Below are 24,597 nucleotides of genomic sequence, written 5' to 3' on the forward strand. Positions count from 1 at the left end.
TGTCCCCAGCTGCGTGACGTAGAATATAGAACAATAGCACATTCTTTTAGGGTCTCATCTCATATCTCATATCTTGTACAAGCTGGAACAGTCTGGTTTCATAACAGCCGTGAACTTTCATCTAGTTAAGTTACAAAATTTAACTCGTAAACAGCAAAATGGCGTCGCAAGCTCAAAAATGGATCCTGAAGAACAAGATGTCCCGTACATCTGAATACTGTACTTCACACTGTGATGAGGTCATAGCCATGTGATCCGGTGGGCGAGGCTACGGACCATATAAGGTGGCCAGGGTAGGTCACATGAGTGAATGTTTGGACCCGGTTGGTCCGTATGAAAGGTCTCGTCTGGGCTGATGTGAGACCGAATGAGGAAGATGTGGATGCCTTCCTAACAGCATGTGTGGACGCTGTGTTTAATGGCTGCAAGTGCCTGAGAGTTCCCAGAGCAGGGAATGGACGTCTGCAGTGTGGTGAAGCAACCATGAGGTAACCCAGCCACGGGGTGGGATAACTGTGAGGCTAGAGAGCCTGCATATTGGACATTGCATAACCTGTGTGACTACAGGGTTAACAGAGTGGAGCTCTGTCATGGATGCTATGCTGTTGATATGAACTTTCTGTTGCTGTTCATGGTTTATGATGCTTAATAAACCACATGGACTGTTGGATTTATATGAGAGACCTGTGCCGGACCTGGTTATTTGGCTGCCTAGCGAGTATCCCCTATCTGAAAAACAAGTGCTACCTTACAATTGGTGGAGAATGCTATGGGCGGTGTTGTAGCCTTGTTGCTAGGGGCAACGGATGAGGACTGCAAAACTTGGTTGCTAAGGGCAACGGTTCCAACAGCACATGTTGCAGGGCTGGCAACGCTGAGCCAGGAGGGCTGACGGTCTTGAAAGCCATGTGATATGCTGACCGGGGTCAGTGGAAGAGACTTATAGGACACCTCTGCGGTAGAAACTGAGCGGCCGGTAGGTGACGGTCGTGAAAACCGTGTGATGTGCTGACTGGGGTCAGAGAAAGAGACTGTGGATTGCAATAGGGGGCCTCTGTGGATAAGAGGTACCCAATAACCTGTGTGGCCGACACAGGTAACAGACAGGAATCTGTGTTGTACTGACTGGGGTCAGTGAGTAAGAATGTGTACCTGGAGGGTTCAGTGTGCAAGGTCCTAGAGGGTCAGTGTTGGGAGGTTCTAGGAGAAGAATCGGATCCCTAGAGCATGTGTTGTGACCTTGGACCTGGTGAGGCGTGAGTGTTGGGCAGTCTCAGGCGGAGATGGATGTCCTGAAGAGTGAAGAGCACCCACTGAGCCCCTGGACCTGGTGAGGCCGGTGTGTTGGGAAACCCTGGGAGGAGGGTTGGAGCATCATCCATGAGGCCCATCATATACTGGAGCATTCCAAATGGGGGACATCAGACACTGGAGCAGCATCAATGGGGCTGATTATACACTGGAGCATTAGAAATGGGGCCCATTATATATGGAGCATTATTTGGGCCCATAACACACTGGAGCATCATTCATGAAGACCATCATATACTGTAGCATTATGTGGAGCTCATCATATACTGTATGGAACATTATATGGGACCAATTATTCTGTATGGAGAAATATATGGGACTCATTATTCTGTATGGCGCACCATGTGGTGGCCATAATACTGTATGGAGTAATATGGTGTCCTTTGACAGCTCTTTGGTCTTCACCATAGTGGAGTTTGGAGTGTGACTGTTTGAGGTTGCGGACAGGTGTCTTTTATACTGATAACAAGTTCAAACAGGTGCCATTACTACAGGTAATGAGTGGCGGACAGAGGAGCCTCTTAAAGAAGTTACAGGTCCATGAAAGCCAGAAATCTTGCATGTTTTTAGGTGACCAAATACTTATTTTCCACCATAATTTGAAAAATAAATCTTGCCAAATCAGGCAAGGTTATTTTCTGGATTTGTTTTCTCATTTTGACTCTCATAGTTGTGGTCTACCTATGATATCAGTTGCAGGCCTCTCTCATCTTTTTAAGTGGAAGAACTTGCACAATTCGTGGCTGATTAAATACTTTTTTCTCCACTGTATATTGTAGGTTGATGATTTTAATGCTTTCATTGCCAAACAATTGATGGAAGTCGGCATAAAGTATATTTCCAAAGGATGATATGGGTATTTGGCAGCCAACTGGAACACTCCAGTGGTCATTTAGACATGAATAATGGACATTCGTGGTATCCAGTAGTCAACCTAAAGTGCAGAAGTCATTAAGTGTAAATTCTAGTTGCTGCCTTCAGTGTCTATGTGACTACAAGTCCAAAATATATCAAGACGTTGTACCTACAAGTGATTATAGGCCTTATATGTAAACGATTGCACTTCAGTTTAGGCCGATGTATTTTTTGCAACTCTTAGATCATTTCTCATTTGCAAATCTGAAGGGTTACGAGAGCAGCTCGCTTCTGCTTGATTTTGGTCACACATCAGTGTATCATGCCCTGCGGTGCTAAACCCTGCTTTCATTTGGATGTATAAATCAGGGAGACCCGTGTAATGAGAGGGTTTATGTGGATAACCCACATTTTGTTTTGCATCAGTTACTTCTTCGGAATTTTAATTCCAATTCACTAATAAAAAAAACAATCTAAAGATGGTTAATATCCATATGAAGGATTTCCAGATGGGTCATGTTTGAAGGGTTCAGGAGCTGAAATCTTTGGATTAGAAAAATATTTAGGCTGTAACACTTTGAAGCGCCTCTCGTTTCTGCTAGGTCTGAGGCTCCATTGCTATTTCTCATGCAATCGCTGTACTGTACAATACATGGAGGCGTGGGATGGTGGGATTCATCTACCACCAAGAGTTCAGCTCCATGTTGTGGTCATTTCCACTAATTTGATTCATGATGAGTAATTGATTTTCCTTAATCCCATTTACATTCTTGATAAACGATGAAGTTATAATTTTCATATTTTTGTTCATTATTTTCCATCCAGATTGATTGACAAATACTTTTAATCAAAGAAATACGTTGGACATACAAATGTCTTTATTACCTTTCCTCCTAGGTCGACATATCTCCAGTCTGAAATGACCGGCTTTAAAAAAAAATGTATATATAATGTATTTGGCCATCCTATCGGTGTAATGTGAACTGCAGCTAGTTGAGTGCTTGTTAGCATGTTGCGATACTGCATTGAATTTGTATACTGTGAAGTTGGAGTTTGGAAAGGGTTATTTTCATCATCCTATACAGTTAAAAATGCAAAATGATTGTAAAAAAAATCTTACAATTTACTTATTAAAAATCCTCTCCATTCTTAAGAGCAGAAATTTTTTTAAAGGGAATCTGTCACACTTTTTTCAAATATGAGCTGCCGGCACCGACGTCAGGGTCTTATATACAGCATTTTGTAATGCTGTAGATAAGCCCCCGATGTAACCTAAAAGATAAGAAAAACGAGTTATATTATACTCACCCAGGGGCGGTCCGGTCTTGGTCCGATGGGTGTTGCGGTCCAGCGCCTCCCATCTTCATACTATGCCGTCCTCTTCTTTCCTTCCTGTCTTGGCTCCTGCACAGGTGCACTGCAGAACTCTGCTCTGCCCTCAACAGGGCAGAGCAGGGCGCCTGCGCGGGAGCCACGACAGAAAGGAAAGAAGAGGACAGCATCGCACGAAGATGGGAGGCGCCGGACTTATCTTTCAGGTTACATCGGGGGCTTATCTACAACATTACAGAATGCTTTATATAAGCCCTTGATGTCGGTGCCGGCAGCTCATATTCGAAAAAAGGGGTGACAGATTCCCTTTAATTCTATTGTTTACTGCTCAATACCTAAGTTTCCAACCACAGCACAGTTCATAAGAGGTGGCTGTCCTCCTAGTAAAGAAATGCAGTACTTACAAGCTCTTTTCAGCAGCAGATGTTTTGTCAGATCTCACTCATACCGAACATACGATCATGTGCACAAATCTAATGCCTACCAAAAAATACCAAAAGCCACATAGATAGAAAATATAGATTGCAAACCTTGACATTCTTAACCACAAGAAACTGATGCAGAAAATCTCCAAAAGAAGGCATTTCCACCATGTCTGTAGTTCAAAATGTAGATAGGGAAAAATTTTAATCTAAGAAATAATATTTTCTCGTGGATGTCTTGCTATTTTCTTATTGGGTGATAATATTTTAAATGTCAGAACTCAGTCTTTCATGATGCCCACTGGAGCACCAAGTCAGTCATACAATGCTGGACTTCTGAAAATAAGCAATTTCTTGGTTTTTAAAAATGTCCAACTTCCTGTTAAAATTTGGAAAATGTTTTCACTTTCATATGTTTGTGACTAAATGTATCTGAAAATTTAAATTATTACGTTACCAAACTTAATGTATGTATTGGGATGTAGCTTTATACATTTGGGGGATCTACAAATCCATCAGAGTCAGACAGTAGAAATAGCTAAGAGAATAGCTCAGACACAAGCACAAATATGAAGTTCTAGAAGGTACAAGGTTAATAGATTCAATAAGAAGGCAATTGTCTTGTAACCTCGGTTTATATACACAGTCTTGTAACAAGGAGCACTTCATACATCACGTCTGAATTCCGTGGAGCCGTTTCCTGTGTGATGACCTTTTCTTTGATGTAAATGGAAATGAAGATTGTCTGTGATGGGCTCCTGGGTTCTACATCTGGATGTGGCTTAGGTTATAGAGATCTGTACAGGTGTCTGACATAGAACCTTCTGCTGTTACAGAAGAGGAGCCTCCGATACTGAGCATAGACATGTGGTAGATAATGGAAAAAATCCCAGTTATTTTTTATATGATTGATTGTTGCTCTTCTTCCAAGATGTCCTTTGCACCAAAGAATAATCCTTGTATAAAAATTTGACTTTTATTCCGTAGTATTAAAAAAATATAACCATAGAAAGATAGGAAGACAAGTCAACACTTTTACCTTATTTGTGTCACCATCCATCTTTGGCAGATCTGCATTCTCACATATAAACCTTTTTCCTTTCAGGCTATTGGGGGTTAATATCAGTTTTCCCCCCTCCGGTGGCCGCTGGTGTAATTACATGGCTGTTTAGTTTACTGATGCAGGTGGTGACCACACCCACCTTTCTTTAAAAGGTCACTTGATGCATCAGCTGACTGTTGGTTATACAGGTCCTTTTGGATACCAACCGTGCTGAAGACAGGAGGTTGCTGGTGCAGTGGTGCTTCAGCTGAATGCTGTTATCTGGTGCCTTACTCTGCTGTGCGGTGCATTGCAGCAGAGAAAGCTAAGTGTGGTTTTTGTTACCCTGTTCCTTTTGCTGTCTGTCTATCCTTACCTTGTGTTGCATTAGTGCAGCGGTGGGACCAGTGTCCGCATCTGCCAATTCCCTACTTAGGGATAGGTGCAGAGCAAGCGAGGGCAAAGGTATCATGTTTGACGACGGTTTGAAAGAAGCCATATAGGGACGTCAGGATAGATCAGGGCACAACCTCAGGAGAGTGCAGGAGGTGTCCATTTCCCAGTTCCCTATCGCAGGGCCCACCATTGTAATTGCGTCCCCAGTGTTTCCTTGTTTGTTTTACCATTTAGTGACCAACCGATTGTTGGGTTGTATCACACAGGGCAAGTTACTTCGTGACATTCTGGTCTTTTTCATGCCTGAAATGTTGCCTTTTCTTCCTTTTGTTTGTAATATTTTTTTAATACTATGGAATAAAAGCCAAGTTTTCATACAAAGATTACTGTTTGGTTCCTCAGTCTTCTTGGAATTTTATTGCTTTGAACCTAGTGGGGGGCCAGCCTGAGTAAGCACAAAACCAAACCAAGTAAACATAAAACCTATTAATGGTGCATGGGATCCATCCACTGAGCAGATATTTGATTTACTTGTTAGACAAGAAAAAATAAAAGATCTGAGTTTTAAAGCAGGTAAGATAAGTTCAGAATGATATATTTTATTAACCCTTAGTGCTAAGGGGAATTTTTACTACTAATACAGCCAGTGCATGTGTTTGCAAGGAATTAAAGGGTTTTGCTCTTGAAGTTGTCCAAAGTCAATCCCAAACATCAGATCTGGAGCTCAAGTCTCGTTTTCCCCAATTAAATTAGGTCAAGTTGAACAAGTTGTCTCCTTGTCATGATCTTTGCAGAGTAGAGAACCAAAGAAGGCTTCCAACAATCTTCTCCAGTCCCTGGAAACCTTATATTTCTATATCATTGTTTAATGGTCAGCTGCATAGATTCCACCTTACTTCTTGAAAGAGGGTAGATAGATAGAAATCATTTTGCTGCCTACTGTAATTCTTGTTATGGTTACCTAGTGGAAGAATAGTCCTTTTCAACTTTACCCAATGTCATTCCGGAAAACCTGAGATAAGCCCCATCACTGTATAACGTGGCGTGGAGTGGTAGCCATGGCGAGGCACAGGTCTGTCACACCCCTGCGTGGTACATGTAAGTGCGGGTCCTGGCTTAGTGTGTCGACTTGTGTTGTGCTGGCGCTAAAGCCATGCGGGCCATACGAAACTAATTTTGCTGGCTTACCAGGACCAGATGTTTCACAGTTCCATGAGGGAGACTACCATTCAAAAATAAACTTTTTAGTGAACGGGAACTTGGTAGAGTCCTTTACTTGCCCCGTGGTTCTGCATCTTCTTTCTCCTTAGGGTACCAGTATATCCGGACATAGCTTCAAGCCCCCTGACAATCTGCAACTCTTGTATTCAGTCCTGTCAAGGCCTGTTACCTTGCGAGAGCTGTAAACTCTAAGCCTTTCTGCTAGGCGAACTCTCCCAAGACCCATATCCGGTAGGTCACTTCTCCGCATCTTATCTCTTTCCTTAAGTCTCCTCTCCCTCTCAGAACACCCCAGAATGTGGCATTGCTCATAATGGACCTCAGGTCCTTTCACTACGTTCTCCAAGAACTCTTCTGACTCTCTGACAGGAAATTGTCACTTTGCCTGTAACTCATTCCCTTCCACTCTGGGCTAGTCCAAAACTTTAACCCTAACTATCCCTACTACACACATTACTAATACATATCACAAATTCACATTATATCACGTAACAGTAAAACTGTTTCTTCAGGAGGAAAAGTTGGCAGCATGACCATATTCTTATAAGGTCACACAGAGCAGCTGGCTGCATGTGGCTAACATTTCACCTAACCAGATGTCTAATTGCTAGATGATTTTATTTGATAGCTTCGGCCATGCTACCATTGCACCACCTCCGCCACCATCTGGCCATATCCTTATATAGAAACACCAATAGGAAACAAAAATTCAGGACAAATATATATCAAACTTGATACAACCTTAATTTCATGATTCTAAAAACTACACAAACTTGAGTTATAAAAGTCCGAAAAATAGAAATGAGGGGATTGATCCACAGGAGATTGAGCTAAAGTCAAATTTCCTGAAACTTCACAAATTGAATCTCAATTTGCAGACACTGTGTTTCAGGGTACTGCCCCTCATCAGTGCAAAGTGTAAGATCTTGTTTGGCTGTGTCAGAGGTGTCTGTGTGAGATTCTGATTTGGCTTTTATCCTAAGTCATGTGACAAGGCTCATTAAAGGGTCGACAATAGAGTTGAGCGATACCGTCCGATACTTCAAAGTATCGTATCGGATGGTATCGGCCGATCTTTAAAAAAAGTATCGGTATCGCCGATTCCGATACCGGAAGTCCCATTCAAGTCTATGGGACTTCCGGTATCGGAATAAGAAAAACCCTTTCCTGCCCTTGTACAGCCTCTCTGGGGTCTGTACGGGCCTTTCGGGGGGCTGTGCCGGCCTGCCAGGGGGTCTGTGCAGGCTCCGGTGGTCTGTGCCGGCCTGCCGGGGGGCTGTGCCGGCCTGCCGGTGGTCTGTGCAGGCTCCGGGGGGCTGTGCAGGCTCCGGGGGGCTGTGCCGGCCTGCCGGGGGGCTGTGCAGGCTTCGGGGGTCTGTGCAGGCATCGTCCGATGGGACTACAAGTCCCATCGGGCGATGCCTGCTACCATGACAGTGATTGACACATTAGCCAATGATGGGACAGTAGTAGTCCCATCATCCGGCTAATGTGTTAAATGTTAAAAAAAAAAATACTACATACATACTACATGCATGCTACATACATACTACATGCTACATACATACTACATATATACTACATACATACTACATATATACTACATACATACTACATACATGCTACATACATACTACATGCTACATACATACCACATACATACTACATACATACTACATATATACTACATGCATGCTACATACATACTACATGCTACATACATACCACATACATGCTACATACTACATACATACTACATACATGCTACATACATACTACATACATACTACATGCATGCTACATACATACTACATGCATGCTACATGCATGCTACATACATACTACATACATACTACATACATACTACATATATACTACATGCATGCTACATGCTACATACATACCACATACATACTACATACATGCTACATACATACTACATATATACTACATGCATGCTACATACATACTACATGCATGCTACATACATACTGCATGCTACATGCATGCTACATACATACTACATGCTACATACATACCACATACATACTACATACATGCTACATACATACTACATGCATGCTACATACATACTACATGCATGCTACATACATACTGCATGCTACATGCATGCTACATACATACTACATACATACTACATGCTGCATACATACCACATATATACTACATACATACAATACATTCATACAATACATACATAGACATACAGTACATATAACATAGAGTAACATACTTACCAATACTTGTCACATTGTTCCCCGAAGCCATTGTCTTTTCCGGAATAAATATTAACATAACAAACCACAAAAATACTCACCCACGATCCGAAGCAGTCCACGAGTGTGTCCCACGACGATCTTGGGTAGAGAACTGCAGCATCAGATGATGCTGCCGTTCTCTACGGGCTGCAGGAATCCAATGACGGAAGGTAGGTATCCTTCCGCACTGTATTCCTCCGCCACTTAAAAAAAAAAAAAAGTCCCTAGTCTCACTTTATGCCATTGCTGTGTGGGAATTTCCCACGCAGCAATGGCATAAAGTGAGACTAGGGACTTTTTTTTTTTTTAAGTGGCGGAGGAATACAGTGCGGAAGGATACCTACCTTCCGTCATTGGATTCCTGCAGCCCGTAGAGAACGGCAGCATCATCTGATGCTGCAGTTCTCTACCCAAGATCGTCGTGGGACACACTCGTGGACTGCTTCGGATCGTGGGTGAGTATTTTTGTGGTTTGTTATGTTAATATTTATTCCGGAAAAGACAATGGCTTCGGGGAAGAATGTGACAAGTATTGGTAAGTATGTTACTCTATGTTATATGTACTGTATGTCTATGTATGTATTGTATGAATGTATTGTATGTATGTAGTATATATGTGGTATGTATGTAGCATGTAGTATGTATGTAGTATGTATGTAGCATGCATGTAGCATGCAGTATGTATGTAGCATGCATGTAGTATGTATGTAGCATGCATGTAGTATATATGTAGTATGTATGTAGCATGTATGTAGTATGTATGTGGTATGTATGTAGCATGTAGTATGTATGTAGCATGCATGTAGTATATATGTAGTATGTATGTAGTATGTATGTGGTATGTACTGTATGTAGCATGTAGTATGTATGTAGCATGCATGTAGTATGTATGTAGCATGCATGTAGCATGCATGTAGTATGTATGTAGCATGCATGTAGTATGTATGTAGTATGTATGTAGTATGTATGTAGCATGTATGTGGTATGTATGTAGCATGTAGTATGTATGTAGCATGCATGTAGTATATATGTAGTATGTATGTAGTATGTATGTGGTATGTATGTAGCATGTAGCATGTATGTAGTATGTATGTAGTATATATGTAGTATGTATGTAGCATGTAGTATGTATGTAGCATGCATGTAGTATGTATGTAGTATTTTTTTTTTTTTTTTTAACATTTAACACATTAGCCGGATGATGGGACTACTACTGTCCCATCATTGGCTAATGTGTCAATCACTGTCATGGTAGCAGGCATCGCCCGATGGGACTTGTAGTCCCATCGGACGATGCTTGCACAGACCCCCGGACATCAGCACAGCCCCCCGGCAGGCCGGCACAGCCCCCCGGCAGGCCGGTACAGACCCCCACAGGGTGCACAGCCCCCCGGCAGGCCGGCACAGCCCCCCGGCAGGCCGGTACAGACCCCCACAGGGTGCACAGACCACCGGCAGGCCGGCACAGCCCCCCGGCAGGCCGGTACAGACCCCGGGCAGTCCACACAGCCCCCCGGCAGGCCGGCACAGCCCCCCGGCAGGCCGGCAGAGACCCCCGGAAGGCCCGAAATGACGGCGCATCATGATGCGCACACACCGCGCATCATGATGACGTCAGTCTGTCAATCAACTTTGAACTTCCGATTCCGATGCCGAATTCCGATATTGAAAAAATATCGGAAGTCGGTATCGGAATTCCGATACAGCAAGTATCGGCCGATACCCGATACTTGCGGTATCGGAATGCTCAACACTAGTCGACAATGAATTTTAGGATTGCTACTTCCAATAGGTGGCACTAGAGTTCTAGTCCTCTTCCCTTCTGAAGTCTCCTCATCTCGGTATGCTTAACAAGTCAATCTTTGCAAGGAGATACAATACTTCTTGGATATCGGTCAGACGCCTCTCACACAGCCAAACCAGATCTCACACTTTGCACTGATGAGGGGCAGTACCCCGAAAAACAGTGTCTGTAACTTGAGGTTCTGGTTTGACTTTTATCACTGTCATGTGACAAGGCTTGTTAAAGGGCTGTCTGATAGGGCGAGAAACACTGGCTTTAATCAGTGTTAAGTTCATTACGGCCGTCAGAGCGCTGTGGTTCCCACACTGTCACACAGGTGTCAGCATGTGAGCCAGCAGCTCTGAACGGCGGTAAAAAATAAAGGAGTTTTTCTGTGATTATTTCAATTAAATTACTTTTTTCTGTGTGTCTCTTTTTTACTTTACATTACTGAGTTATTAATGGCGGTGTCTTATAGGTGCCTTTCCATTATTAACCCCTGGGATTGATGTGTGCTGACATTGCAAAGCTGACATCAACCCCACAAATATTACCCCACTTGCCACTGCACCAGGGCAAAGAACAAGAATTGGCGAATCTAATTGATTCACCTTTCCTGGGGAGGCTGAAGGCTGCTATTTTTAGGTTGAGGGGGGCTAATATCCATGGTCCTTTACTAGTATGAGAATACCTTCCCCCAGCTGTCTGCTTTAGTGTTAGGCGTCGGGTTCCTGCAGCGGCTCAGCAGGAATCCAGAGCCTCACGTTCTGCGGTCTCTCATTGTCTATCGACCGCAGGGGAGATTGCTCAGCAGTCTCAGCATCTCAGACGCTCTGCCCAGACCTGCTCTGTGGGTCTGGCTGTTGCTGCCATCTTTGGGTCAGCAATAGCAATGCAGGCTGCTTTGCAGCAAAACACTCCAGAGGCTAAGTCCTCTCGTCGCGCTACTGAGCATGCTCACGAGACAATCTCCCATTGGAGATCGGGAGTCACATGCTCAGGTCCTTCTCCTGATCTCATTCGTCCATCTCAGAGATCTGGAAGGTCCTGGAAGCACCCGGCTATAAAAGGTCCGCATGGCCGCTCGGCCATGCGCTAGTATAGACACTAGATGCTAACTGTGTGTATGATGATGGATGTATGGACTTGCAAATGACTCATTATGATTCCCCTCCCTCTGCTATTACGTATGTGGACAGGGAACTAGTGTTAGAGTCAGCGCCAGTCAGTGGCATGTTACAGGCCACGGTCTCCATCTTCACAGTGCTAGCATCCGACGGTGCGCCTGTCCGGGCATTGTCGTATTGCAGCTAGTTTAGTCGCCGCGTTGCAGTCAGTAGCAGTTGGGGCATTCATGGTAGCGACACCGCATGCACGGTAAGTCAAGACGGACTTTGACCCAGAGTCTAGGGCCTAGTCCTGTGACCGATTACTGTGTGTGCACACTGCCGAGTCCTGTGAGGTCAACATGCTCGGTGTTCATGTCTATGTTTAAAGCGTCTCTGTGATTCAAAGGAGTATGCTCCGCGCACAACGGGTGACGTTCAACCCGCGTGCGTTATACTGCCATATTGTACCTCCGCCATTGTCTAGCAGCGGTGTTAACACCTACTGCACAGTGGACCCCGAGCGGCAAACGCACTTTATTATTTATTTATTTAGTGCATTCTGCCGTTCCTAACATTTGGTTTGGCTGGTTGGCAAAAAAAGAGGGGGACCTTTAAGACTCTGGGTGAAACGTGCGTCAGGGCTGGTGGAGCAGGATGCATGTACTTGACCCCGTTTTATCAGCATACCATTTTTGTTTGTAGGCATTGACCTATCACGCTTTTCTCACTAAATAATTTAATCTCAGTCATGGCATTTGCTTTTTGACGTGGGGTTTTTCTGACTTATTTATAATTTGTCTCTCAATTGTATATTTCATATCTTGGACATGTGTCTGGTACAACTCAGGAACATTCTGTTTTTGTACATTTGTGTCTTTTTTTATTTAAAAACTTTAAGCGTATTCTATAAAATGTAATATTTTATGAGACCTTTTTGGGCAATCGTTTTCATATGTTGGTTTATAGATTTTTTCTATAATTTACCTTCGACGGTGGTATCCTTTTATCTTATTGTTTTTATCCACTATCTGTGATTTGTAGCCCTTATGTATCATATTTGTTTATTTCATAATAAAAAAAACAGATTGTATTAATTTTCATTTATATTTGTTCTGCACTTGTTTTTCCTTTTGGTATTTCAATTGAGCTTTAGAGCTTTTAGGACATAATATTGTAGGGGTTTTCTCACTGGTGTTTGTACTCTTATATGCTATGCTCTTTGACCATTTCCTTTGAGAAGATGACCCCTTAGAGGAGAATTAGTTTCTAATGTGAATTTGAGTGATTGTTTTAAAGTTCCGAAAACTTTTTATTTTATACGTAGACAACTGAATGATGCCTGTATCATTGTCTATCTTGCTTTGTGTGCACATTTCAGCTTTTAAAAAAAAAATTCCTCCCATAAAATAAATGTCTGAGGGTAATATTCAGAATTTGCTCCAGAGCTTTCATAGAAAGAGCCTTTTATATCTTAATCAACTGAACAGCAAAGTCAGAAAATGTAACATCCAATACATCATATGGTCTTGACAAGTCAAATTAAGCGATACTAATCCATGGAAAATCCAGACTTGACCTCTTGCATATGGAATCTAATTCATGTCGTCCATCCACCTACGTTCACCTCTTGTATTGACATGAAGGCTGCACAGAGCCGGTCAACTCCACAGTTACAGTTTTTTAGAGGGAGGTAGTGGGCATTTAGATTTGGCTTGTTTGAAAACCACATTTTGTGAAAAAAAATGGTAATAAATAATGTAGTCTTAATATTGCATTATTTTATTTGAGATAGGGCTTTGGTTGAGCATCTTCGGTCGATAAATTCCATCCATTTCAATGGTGGCTTAATGCCAGCTCCTTCCACTCCCATCCTGATTTTTTTTTTTTTAGATACCCTAGTTTGCAAAACACTGATCAAAAATAAGGAAAGGTGAAGAATTTTCCTGTCTTCCACCTGCATTTTTTTATTTATGAAATGCTAGAAAAAGGGTTTGAAACGTTGCAGGCCTGTAGTAGAATCCCATACATGTTGTGACCTGACCATATTGTTTTGAAAATGTAAATCGTAACAATTACTTTATTAGGATTGTTGTTTTTTCTATTTTGTTTTTTGTTACAGACTCAAAACAGGATGAAGCTAATAGCCGACAACTATGAAGATGACCATCACCACCATCACCACCATCACCATCACCACCATCATCGTTCTCCTGGGAGAATGCTCTCTAGCCATAGACCCTCTCCAGATCAGGTTAGAAGCCTATTTTTTTCCCAATAAGATAATTTTTTTTAATGTTTTTGAAAAGTTATAAAACTAATTGTCCTTGATACAGTCAGTTTACATTTTTGCTTACTATACACTCTACGATGCTGATGATTAGCATTTGGCTTACATTTATAGATTCTCAAAACTCTTTATTAACTCCAGGTTTGTTTTAGCTTCTGCAAACAAGAAGATGGAAAGGTATTCTAACCCATTCAGCTACGGTTAGAATATCGTTAAACATTTGGGATAGCATGCAGATGGTTGTGTGGCCTAATCAAAGGGTGTCAAATTGTGGTTTGTGTTGTCCAAACTTTGCCGGTTCATGCAGTGGTCTTGCGCCGATGGACAGCAATTTCAAAACTTTAGGGAAGCCATGCTTAACTTACTCTTTTGATACACTTGGCATTACTGAAGATGGTATTGCCAAGCTCCTGGTAGAGTTCTAAGGTTCAAATGAACATGTAGTTGATGTGTTAAGCTCATTTTATGAGGAGAATCCTCTAAGCACCAGATCCAGATGGACACACAGATCCTGGGCGTTGATGCAGTAGCAGGAAGTCACGTGGGGAGAAAAGACTTGGAACACGGGAGACTGCAGACAGACAAGAGGCAGGAAGGTCCAAAACAATGCAGGCCAGAAGCAGATAGTGGTTTGCATCAAGACAAACAGAACTAAGTGTCTTAATACCAAGACACAGGGGTGTGTCTTAGTGGGCCTTATATAAACCTAGGCAAATAAGGTCATGGGAGCACTCCAAGGCACCTGTAAGACCCAGTATGGAACACAACAGAAGGCAGCAACTATGGGGGAAGGTGGTAAAGCCATGCCGAGCCAAGGCAGATGTGTAACATGATGTCTTTAATGAAGATAGCAAACACCTTCCTTGTTCAATAACATAAGCATGATTGATGTTTATTTGGCTTTTAGGTAGGGACTCTTTCAAAAGTTTTGTTCCATGAGAATGGAGAAACCAAAGTGGTTAAATTGGTACAAGGGATAGATTTAAAAATGTGGCTGCGGTACGGTGTGCTACTCGACAGAGGTGTAACGCTTGAACATCTGTATACAGTGGTCTACATCTTCATTTTTATTGTTCTCAAATGACATTTTCCCCATTTTCCATGTTTTTGATAAAGCTCTAGTCTTTTGTACATCTAATATGTTCCATTGTTTTGCCTTAAGGCCCCCCAAAATAGCAATTACAAATGTGAATACATTGTCAAAACATTAGGATTTCTCAAATTGAAAACTTGTGACTCGGCAATGGTTGTTATTAATGAAATAGTCCAATTTTTTTGCCTTTAGGTCCTCATTAAGCCCAAAACATTTAGCGCTTTAAAAGTAACAGACTCTGTTCGTGTCAAACGTATTGCAAGTGGACCATTGCCAAAAATGTGTTTTATTAAAATAAAAGTTATTTTGGCAGGGGAATGATGACATTTAAAACAATTTAATAATTTACTGTAAATGGAACCTTGATTCCCACTTACACAAAAGTGAAATGTCTTTGAGAGAGATCCCATACTGCTCTGCAGCTCTTGATTCCTTATGCTCTTGAATCTCTGCTGTATTTCAAAAATATCTCCAGGGATCGTAGTTACAAAGGAAAAATGTGTTTGTGTTAAAGATGTGCCCATTTATTTAAAAAATGCTTTGACCTAAAATACAGGCTCAAAGAGCTACTAGTAACATATCAAAATAGCTACATGCAAAAACTTCTGGGAACTTGGTCAAGCGAAATTTCAATTTCGACATGAAAGAACGTACATGTTTTGAGAATTCACCTTCAAATTTCCTGGTAGGCAATTTCTGGCAATTAAAATAATTATGAATGCTCCTGGACCCAGAGAATCAGTATTTTCTGAGAGCCAGTACATGTACTGTCTCACACAGCCAACCAGAAGACTCTCTGTACTGATAAAATTAGCTAGGAATGAGCATCTAAGGATGGGCACAGGAACCAGGATTCATGGACTCACCAAGTTACTAGTAGATTAAGCAATGGGAAAATTTATGGGGCAGTGTCTAAGAGAATTTTTGTAATCTCCACCCACTATCCCACAGGTATAATAGGGGCACTGTACGTGGTCACTTGGCAACTATAATGAGGGCTACCACGAACAGACTCGGCACTAGTAACTCCGTTTTCCAGATCACTGGGGTTGCCCTGGCCCTCACACTTTATCTCCTATTCAGGGATCTGGACTTAACAAAGGAACCCTAGGCTGGGGACAAAGACTTAGCTACCGATTGATGGTTCGAGCTGGCAAGTAAAACAATCTGGTAGCCGATTTAGAACCAGGAGGTCAAAAACTGGATATTGAGAAGCTCTCTAGGAGCAAGACAAATTATAACAGGCAATGTACAGTGAGATTCAGGAGCTTAAATTGCCTGCAGCCCCTGCAAGGCCACACAGAAGGATAAAAACACTGACAAATTAAATCCTGATCCCCCAGTATGGACAAAATGACAAGTACCCGAGAACACATAACTAGAGTAGTCACCTAGAATCATCGGCAACAAGAGCACAGCGCCGCCTAGCGACAGAAACAGAGACAGGAAGGGCAAGCACCGACACAGATGTTACAATAGAGGTGGGTGGACTTTCCCCCAGGAAATACACAAGTCACCACCCCTAAAGAAGTCAACTTTAGCACCACCTGACTCCTAGAGGGATAGAATCGCAGCTTCAAGACAGCAGATATGAATGTAATCAGATATCGAATGGTCGTGGCTGGTAGAGTTCTGTTGTAAGTGGAGGAAAGAGGGAGGACAGAAAGTTTTGTTACTCTATTTGAGAGCAGTATGATGTAGGGAAGGAAACCTTGATTCTACTGATGTATCACTTACTGTAGTTATCTGGGATGCTTTCTGCAATTTTGATCGTGCAGATCTACCAGTTCTCTGAATGATAAGCCCTGAATAACCCCGTCCACACCACTGATTGACAGATTTCTATGTACACTATGCATAAGCAGAAAGCTGCCAATTTGGGTTCAGACTTCGACTACCCAGCAACAGGTTTACTATTCCTGTAGTGATAATTTCCTGCTGATAAAACAGTGTCATATAAAAACTACAATAAACAGCCTAGTTAGTGACACATCACTGGAATCAGGGTCTCTTTCTCTACACCAGATAACATAGCAAAAACCTGGTGACAGATTCCTTTCAAAAGGTCAGACATTGTTTGACATGGCAGCCACTTACAAGTGACACTAGAAGACATTTTGCATGAGTTAGGCTGGTATCACATTTGCATTTGGAGATGCAGCGGACGCTCGGCGTGAAGCTCCGCCCCCTGCTGCGTCTCCTCCTGTCAGCTCCGCCTATGGGCACATGCCGTTGCATGCGGCCTGTGTACCCTATCTTTACCATTGGGTACGCAGGCCATGCTCAGGTATGCTTATGCCGCCGCATGTGTCCTTTTGACGGTGCAGCAAGCGCACCAAAATGCAACACGTTGCTTTTGGCGCAGGTTGCCGCACAGTCAAAAGGACGCATGCAGCGGGCAAAAGCATACCTGCGCACGGCCTGCGTACCCAATGCTGAAGATAGGGTATGCAGGCCGCATGCAGCGGCTTGCGCCCATAGGCAGAGCTGACCGGAGGAGGCGCGGCAGGGGGCGGAGCTTCACGCCGAGCATCTGCTGTGCCTCCAAATGCAAATGTGAAACCAGCCTTAAGGATTGATATGAATTCACAATGCTGTGCCAAACAAGCTTCTTACCAAAAAGTTAATAATAATAATAATAATAATAATAATAAATTTTATTTTTATAGCGCCGACATATTCCGCAGCACTTTACATTTCAGAGGGGATTTGTACAGACAATAGACATTACAGCATAACAATAATCACATACAGTAGATTATAACAAATACCAAGAGGAGTGAGGGCCCTGCTCGCAAGCTTACAGTCTATGAGGAAAGAGGTAGACACGAAAGGTGGGTGGTAACAGTTGCCCTGATTGTATGGACCAGCCATAATGTTAAGTGTGTAACAGTACAGACACAGAGGGCTAATGGATGCATAAAGCATGTGGGAACATGATGCTGGGAACCTGGTTATGGTAAAACTTTTGGCTCTGCCACACAGGGATAGGTTAGGTTAATGTGTTGAGGCGATAGGCCAGTCTGAATAAATGCGTTTTCAGGACACGCTTAAAATTGTGGGGATTGGGGACTAATCGTATTGACCTGGGAAGTGCATTCCAAAGAATTGGCGCGGCACGTGTAAAGTCTTGGAGACGGGAGTGGGAGGTTCTGACTATTGAGGATACTAACCTCAGGTCATCAGCAGAACGGAGGGCGCGGGTAGGGTGGTATACTGAAACAAGGGAGGAGATGTAGGGTGGTGCTGAGCCATGGAGGGCTTTGTGGGTGAGGGTAATAAGTTTATACTGAATTCTGGAGTGGATGGGTAGCCAGTGTAATGACTGGCACAAGGTAGAGGCATCGGTGTAACGATTGGTGAGGAATATGATCCTGGCTGCAGCATTCAAGACAGATTGGAGAGGGGAGAGTTTTGTAAGAGGGAGACCGATTAGAAGAGAGTTACAATAGTCGAGACGAGAATGAATAAGAGAAACAGTAAGAGTTTTTGCAGAGTCAAAAGTAAGAAAAGGTCGAATTCTAGAAATGTTTTTGAGGTGCAGATGACAAGAGCGAGCCAGTGATCGAATGTGGGGGGCAAAGGAAAGCTCGGAATCAAGTATGACCCCAAGACAGCGGGCATGTTGCTGGGGAGTAATAGTGGAACCACAGACGGAAATGGCAATGTCGGGTGTAGGTACATTAGTAGCGGGAGGAAACACAAGGAGTTCAGTCTTTGACAGGTTCAGTTTCAGATATAGTGAGGACATGATATTAGACACAGCGTTTAGACAATCGCCAGTGTTTTCTAGAAAGGCTGGCGTGATGTCAGGAGAAGAAGCGTATAATTGGGTGTCATCAGCATAGAGATGGTACTGGAAACCAAATCTACTGATTGTTTGACCAATAGGGGCAGTGTACAAGGAGAAGAGGAGGGGGCCTAGAACCGATCCTTGAGGAACCCCAACAGTAAGGGGAAGGTGAGAGGAGGAGGAACCGGCAAAAGAAACAGTAAAGGAGCGGTCGGAGAGATAGGAGGAGAACCAGGAGAGAACGGTGTCCTTGAGGCCAATGGAATGGAGCATAGTGAGGAGGAGCTGATGATCCACAGTGTCGAATGCTGCAGAGAGATCCAAGAGAATTAGCATGGCGTAATGACCATTTGATTTAGCTGTTAGCAGATCATTAGAGACTTTAGTGAGGGCAGTTTCAGTGGAGTGTAAAGAGCGGAAACCGGATTGGAGAGGGTCGAGAACAGAGTTTTCTGAGAGATAGCGGATAAGACGGGAGTGGACCAGGCGTTCCAGGAGTTTAGAGATGAAGGGAAGATTAGAGACAGGTCTATAGTTAGCGGCACAGTTTTGGTCGAGGGATGGTTTTTTAAGTAGTGGATGTATGATGGCATGCTTAAATGAGGAGGGAAAAATACCAGAAGAGAGAGAGAGGTTAAATATTTTAGTTAGGTGAGGGGTGACAGCAGGGGAAAGGGACTGGAGGAGATGTGACGGAAATGGGTCACTGGTGCAAGTAGTTGGGCGAGAAGATGCAAGGAGCCTGCTTACTTCTTCTTCTGTGACTGGTTCAAAATCAGAGAGTGAGTTAGATGCAGTGGGGGAGGGAGGACAGTGCATGGTATGAGGGGATTTGGAGATAATTTCCTGTTGGATCTGGTCAATTTTTTCTTTGAAGTAATTGGCCAGATCGTCAGCTCGGAGCTCCGTGGTTGGGGCCTGTACTCTTGGATTGAGTAGAGAATGAAAAGTGTCAAAGAGACGTTTCGGGTTATTGGACAGTGAGATGATGAGGGTGTTGAAATAGGTTTGTTTGGAGAGGTGAAGGGCAGTGTTGTATGTTCTAAGCATAAACTTAAAATGGATGAAATCTTCGTGTAGATTGGATTTTCTCCACAGACGTTCGGCGCACCTGGAGCACCGCTGCAGGAAACGTGTTTGCACCGTGTGCCAGGGTTGTCGCCGTCTGCGTTGTGGTGTTCTATTTATAGGGGGTGCAAATTCATCCAGGGCAGTTTGAAGTGTTTCATTGTAATGCTTCAATGCAGAATCAGGACATGAGAGGGTGGAGTTAGGGGCCAATGAAGACTGCAAGTTCTTCAGAAGTTTCTGGGTGTTAATGGCCTGTGTGTTTCTATAAGTCTGGACAGTGGGGGTGACCTGAGCAGCCTGGCAGTTCTTTATAGAGAATGAAAGAAGATTGTGGTCAGAGAGCGGGAGAGGGGAGTTTGCAAAATCATCCACTGCACAAAGCCGAGAGAAGACCAAGTCGAGGGAGTTTCCGTCTTCATGCGTTGGAGAATTAGTAAGCTGCGAAAGGCCAAATGAGGAGGTTAGAGATAAAAGGTGAGTAGCAGATGGGGAGAGGGGAAGAGCAATGGGGATGTTGAAATCTCCCATGATGAGGGTAGGGATGTCATAGGAGAAAAAATGTGGAAGCCAAGTGGCAAAATGATCCAGGAACTGATGGGAGGGGCCGGGAGGACGATACACCACCGCCACTCGCATGGAGAAGGGGGTGTAGAGTCTGACGGCATGGACCTCAAAAGAAGGGAAGACAAGTGAGGGTACTTGAGGGATAACCTGAAAGATACATTTTGGTGATAGGAGCAGACCAACGCCTCCACCAGCTCTATTGTCTGATCTTGGGGTATGAGAGAAGTGTAGCCCCCCGTATGAAAGAGCAGCAGCAGCGGTAGTATCTGACTGCTGGATCCAGGTTTCAGTAAGAGCCAGAAGGTTAAGAGAATTAGAAAGGAAGAAGTCATGAATGAAGGAGAGTTTGTTACACACTGAGCGAGAATTCCAAAGTGCACAATTAAGAGAGACAGATGGCATGCAGGGAATATTAATAAGATTAGAGGGGTTTCTGAGTGTAGCAGTGGGGGGGTTTGACTTTCTATAACATGGGGGACCAGGGTTGGGAGCAATGTCTCCTGCAACTAGGAGAAGGAGGATAGAAAGAGTGAGCAGATGGTTAAGTGATTTGTGAGAGCGTCTCTGGTGTTGAATGGTGGGACTGGCTGGATCTGTGCAATTTAACAATGTGAAAAGAGCATGAGTGCTATACATAGGAGAGGAAAGGAGCGAGGGGCCAATATGGATGGAGTGTGGAGAGTTAATGCAAGGGCGGTGGATGTGTGTGAATGCAGCGGCCAGGATAAAAATTACACAAATGCATATGGTATATATTTGTTGTACTCCAAATGTACAGAGAGTAGATGTATATAAATGTCTTACCTGTCTCCTGCCCTGTCTATCTGCCATGTTATAACTGCCAGAAGTACTTTGATACATGTACTTCGATTACATGTGCATAAATGCCACCCCTGCATAAATGCTCCCCCTAGCTAGGTCTGAATATATAGGAGGTTAAGGCTAAGTTTTTTTTTTTTTTTGTTTTGTGGCTCTCTCTGCTCGTTAATCAATCACACTAAATTGAGACACCAGGACCCAATAAAATGTTGTGGTCAAATAAACACATGTCCAGCACGACATGGATCATAAAGCACTTTGAAAAGTTTCTTGACCTCACAACATAAGGGGACAAGCAGAGTAAGTTGAAAAAACTATATACCAGATATAAGCTTGCAGAGTTGAAAACACATAGATAGCATTCAGGATTAACTGCTTGCTGACATTGAATGGAGACACAGGAGTGGATTCAGAGCAGAGATTGGAAAAGCTGGTTACCTGTATGAAGAGAATAGAGATGCGTGTCACATTCATCCATGTTATAACTGCCAGAAGTACTTTGATACATGGGATGGGATGGCTTGCATGGTCACTTTTTAATTAACCAAGTGAGACTTATAGATTAGATTACTGCATTCTCCATCATTGCCTGACTTCAGTGTGTACTCCTGGATCACCCCCTTTCATAGCTACACACATAGTTATATTTATACTATGTAGTCCCAAAAACACAAGAACATGAACAGCAGCTTCCAAAATTTTTTTAGTTACCGTATATACTCGAGTATAAGCCGACCTGAGTATAAGCCAACGCACCTAATTTTGCCACGGAAAACTGGGTAAGCTTATTGACTCAAGTATAAACTGGGTATGCATTGTCCCCTCATCCCTGTCCTGGTATGTGTGGCTCCCCCTGCTATATGCATGGCTCCTCCATCCTCCCCCTGCTGTATGCATGGCTTCTCCGCGCATTACCCCTGCTGTATGCATGGCTCCTCCGTCCTCCCTCTGCTCTATGCATAGCTCCTCCATCCTCCCCCTGCTGTATGCATGGCTTCTCCGCGCATTACCCCTGCTGTATGCATGGTTCGGTGTCCTCCCCCCGTCCTCCCCGTCATACTCACCCCCTCCTGGCACGGTCTCTGCACTTCCCTGCTTCTCCGATGATGGTCTCCGGCGCCAGCAGCTTCTTCCTGTGTTCAGCGGTCACATGGTACCACGCATTAAAGTAATGAATATGCGCTCCATGCCTATGAGAGTGGAGTCACGCGCCAGAAGGGGGTGAGTATGATGTGACAGCCACCGGCTCCTGCCGCTCCCACTCTTGGCTTATACACGAGTCATTGTCCCCCGCCGACCCCCTGGGACAATCACTCGAGTATAAGCCGAGAGGGGCACTTTCAGCCTAAAAAAAATGGGCTGAAAATCTCAGCTTATATTCGAGTATATATGGTAATTGAAAATAAACTTGAGAAATTGGTTGACTATCCGAAGCTGATGACAAATGGAACTTAAGTTCTACATCTACATCAAATCTATAGTGTCTACCGTTGAGTTTTTCTCTAAACAGCAGATGCAAAGTTGTCAAATATTTTGTAAAACTCAGAAATGAATTTGTGAGATCACAAATGCATAAAGCAGATGGTCTTGCTCCCCACCCTTCAAAGAAGAAAGGGCTTCATATTATCGCTATGACGTATATTCAGTCAAATGGAATGATGTTCTTCGTTTTTGATCACAAAGATCCATTGAGATTGGGTATTAAGACATTGACAATCCCTTGGACATATTGCAGTGGCCGCTGATGTTTCCCCCCCTTCCATGCATATCTTTCCAGTGCCCACATGGCAGATGTTGGGAATAAATTTCAGATCCTCCATTTGCTGGACGGCAGCAGTTGATCATCTTACTAATCTAGAAGTATGCTGGGAACCTCACCACAGCTAAGAACACATGTTCTCATATTCTGCAACTGCTTCAAAATCATAAACAAATGTAATCATTTAGTGAGAATTTTTGTGTTACCCAAATCATCAAATGTTAAATTTTTTTTTCAAAAATGAAAAAATAAAATTCCTAAACAGAATATGCTGAGTGTAAATATGTACGCGATGTAAAAGAGTTTTGCTGCATTCAACCAAATTTCAGAAGATCCCTTTGAGTTTTATTTAGGAAGACGAGATAACTGACAATGTACATCATGTACAGATCATATTCTACAACTGCGTGGTTCTTAGTTACCCGATGTTTACATTGGAAACCAGCGTCCAGCATCGATGATCACTGGTCTCTCGCTGCCACACGCAGTGATGCTCGCTGGCCAGCGGGAGACCAACAATCAAAAAATGGCCCTGGACGATCCTGCACGATCAGCGATACCCGGCGGGGGGCTGGTCGCTGATCCTCATCACACACAGCGATCTCGCTAGCGATCTCGCTGTGTGTGATGGGGCCCTAAAGGTTGTCACAACTCACAATCTTGATAACTTATCTCATGCAAGAGGATTAAGATAATGGAACATTGCGAAAGTCATTTACTGATGTAGTTAAGCTGCCCGTACACTTATTGTAATGTGGATGTAAAATATGATTTTTTTTTTTAGACACAAATTAAGCATTTTAGGCTACTTTCACACTTGCTTTTTTTTTGCAGCACGTTTTTCCCGCAAAAAAAGCATGGAAAAAACGCATACAAATGCTGCGTTTTTTTCAAGCATTTTTATGCTCATGCATGAAAAAAACGCAGCGTTTTTATGCGTTTGTATGCGTTTTTAGTGCGTTTTTACCGTGTTTGCATTTTTTTCCAACATTAGTTGGCCTCACCAAAAAAATCAAGATAGGGTTAGGATTTACACTAACCCAAACCATGACTTTACTAACCCTAATCCTAACCCTTAACCAAACCATACTAACCCTAACCCTTAACCAAACCATACTAACCCTAACCCTAACCCTTAACCAAACCCTACTAACCCTAACCCAAACCCTAACCCCTAACTAACCCTAACCCTTAACCAAACCATACTAACCCTAACCCAAACCCTAACCCTAACCCTAAACCCCCTTAAGTAACCCTAACTCTAACCCAAATACCTAATTTCCATTGTCTAACCAATGGTCAACAAAAAAACGCATACGCAAAAAAACGCATACATGAGCATGCCAATGCGCACCCATAGACTTACAATGGGTGTCTTGCTGTAAAAAAAAACGCATTGCACGCGCATGCATCTTTTGAGGCAAGTCGGACGCCCAAAAAATGCAACAGGATGCATTTTGT

At 43.2% G+C, this 24,597-nt stretch overlaps 1 protein-coding gene across 5 annotated transcripts in view; it reads left to right on the forward strand.

Annotated features, from left to right (window-relative positions):
* ERC2 (ELKS/RAB6-interacting/CAST family member 2) overlaps positions 1–24,597 on the forward strand; it is a 1,295,684-nt gene that overhangs the window by 938,190 nt on the left and 332,897 nt on the right. For all 5 annotated transcript variants that reach the window (XM_073574140.1, XM_073574143.1, XM_073574142.1 and 2 more), the window contains one exon: positions 13,870–14,001. In XM_073574140.1, coding sequence (XP_073430241.1) covers positions 13,870–14,001 — 132 coding nt within the window. The remainder of the gene's footprint in view (positions 1–13,869; positions 14,002–24,597) is intronic.

This window comes from Dendrobates tinctorius, unplaced genomic scaffold, assembly GCF_039654945.1.
Source record: "Dendrobates tinctorius isolate UK_male_01 unplaced genomic scaffold, ASM3965494v1 ptg000038l, whole genome shotgun sequence".
Lineage (NCBI taxonomy): Eukaryota > Metazoa > Chordata > Amphibia > Anura > Dendrobatidae > Dendrobates > Dendrobates tinctorius.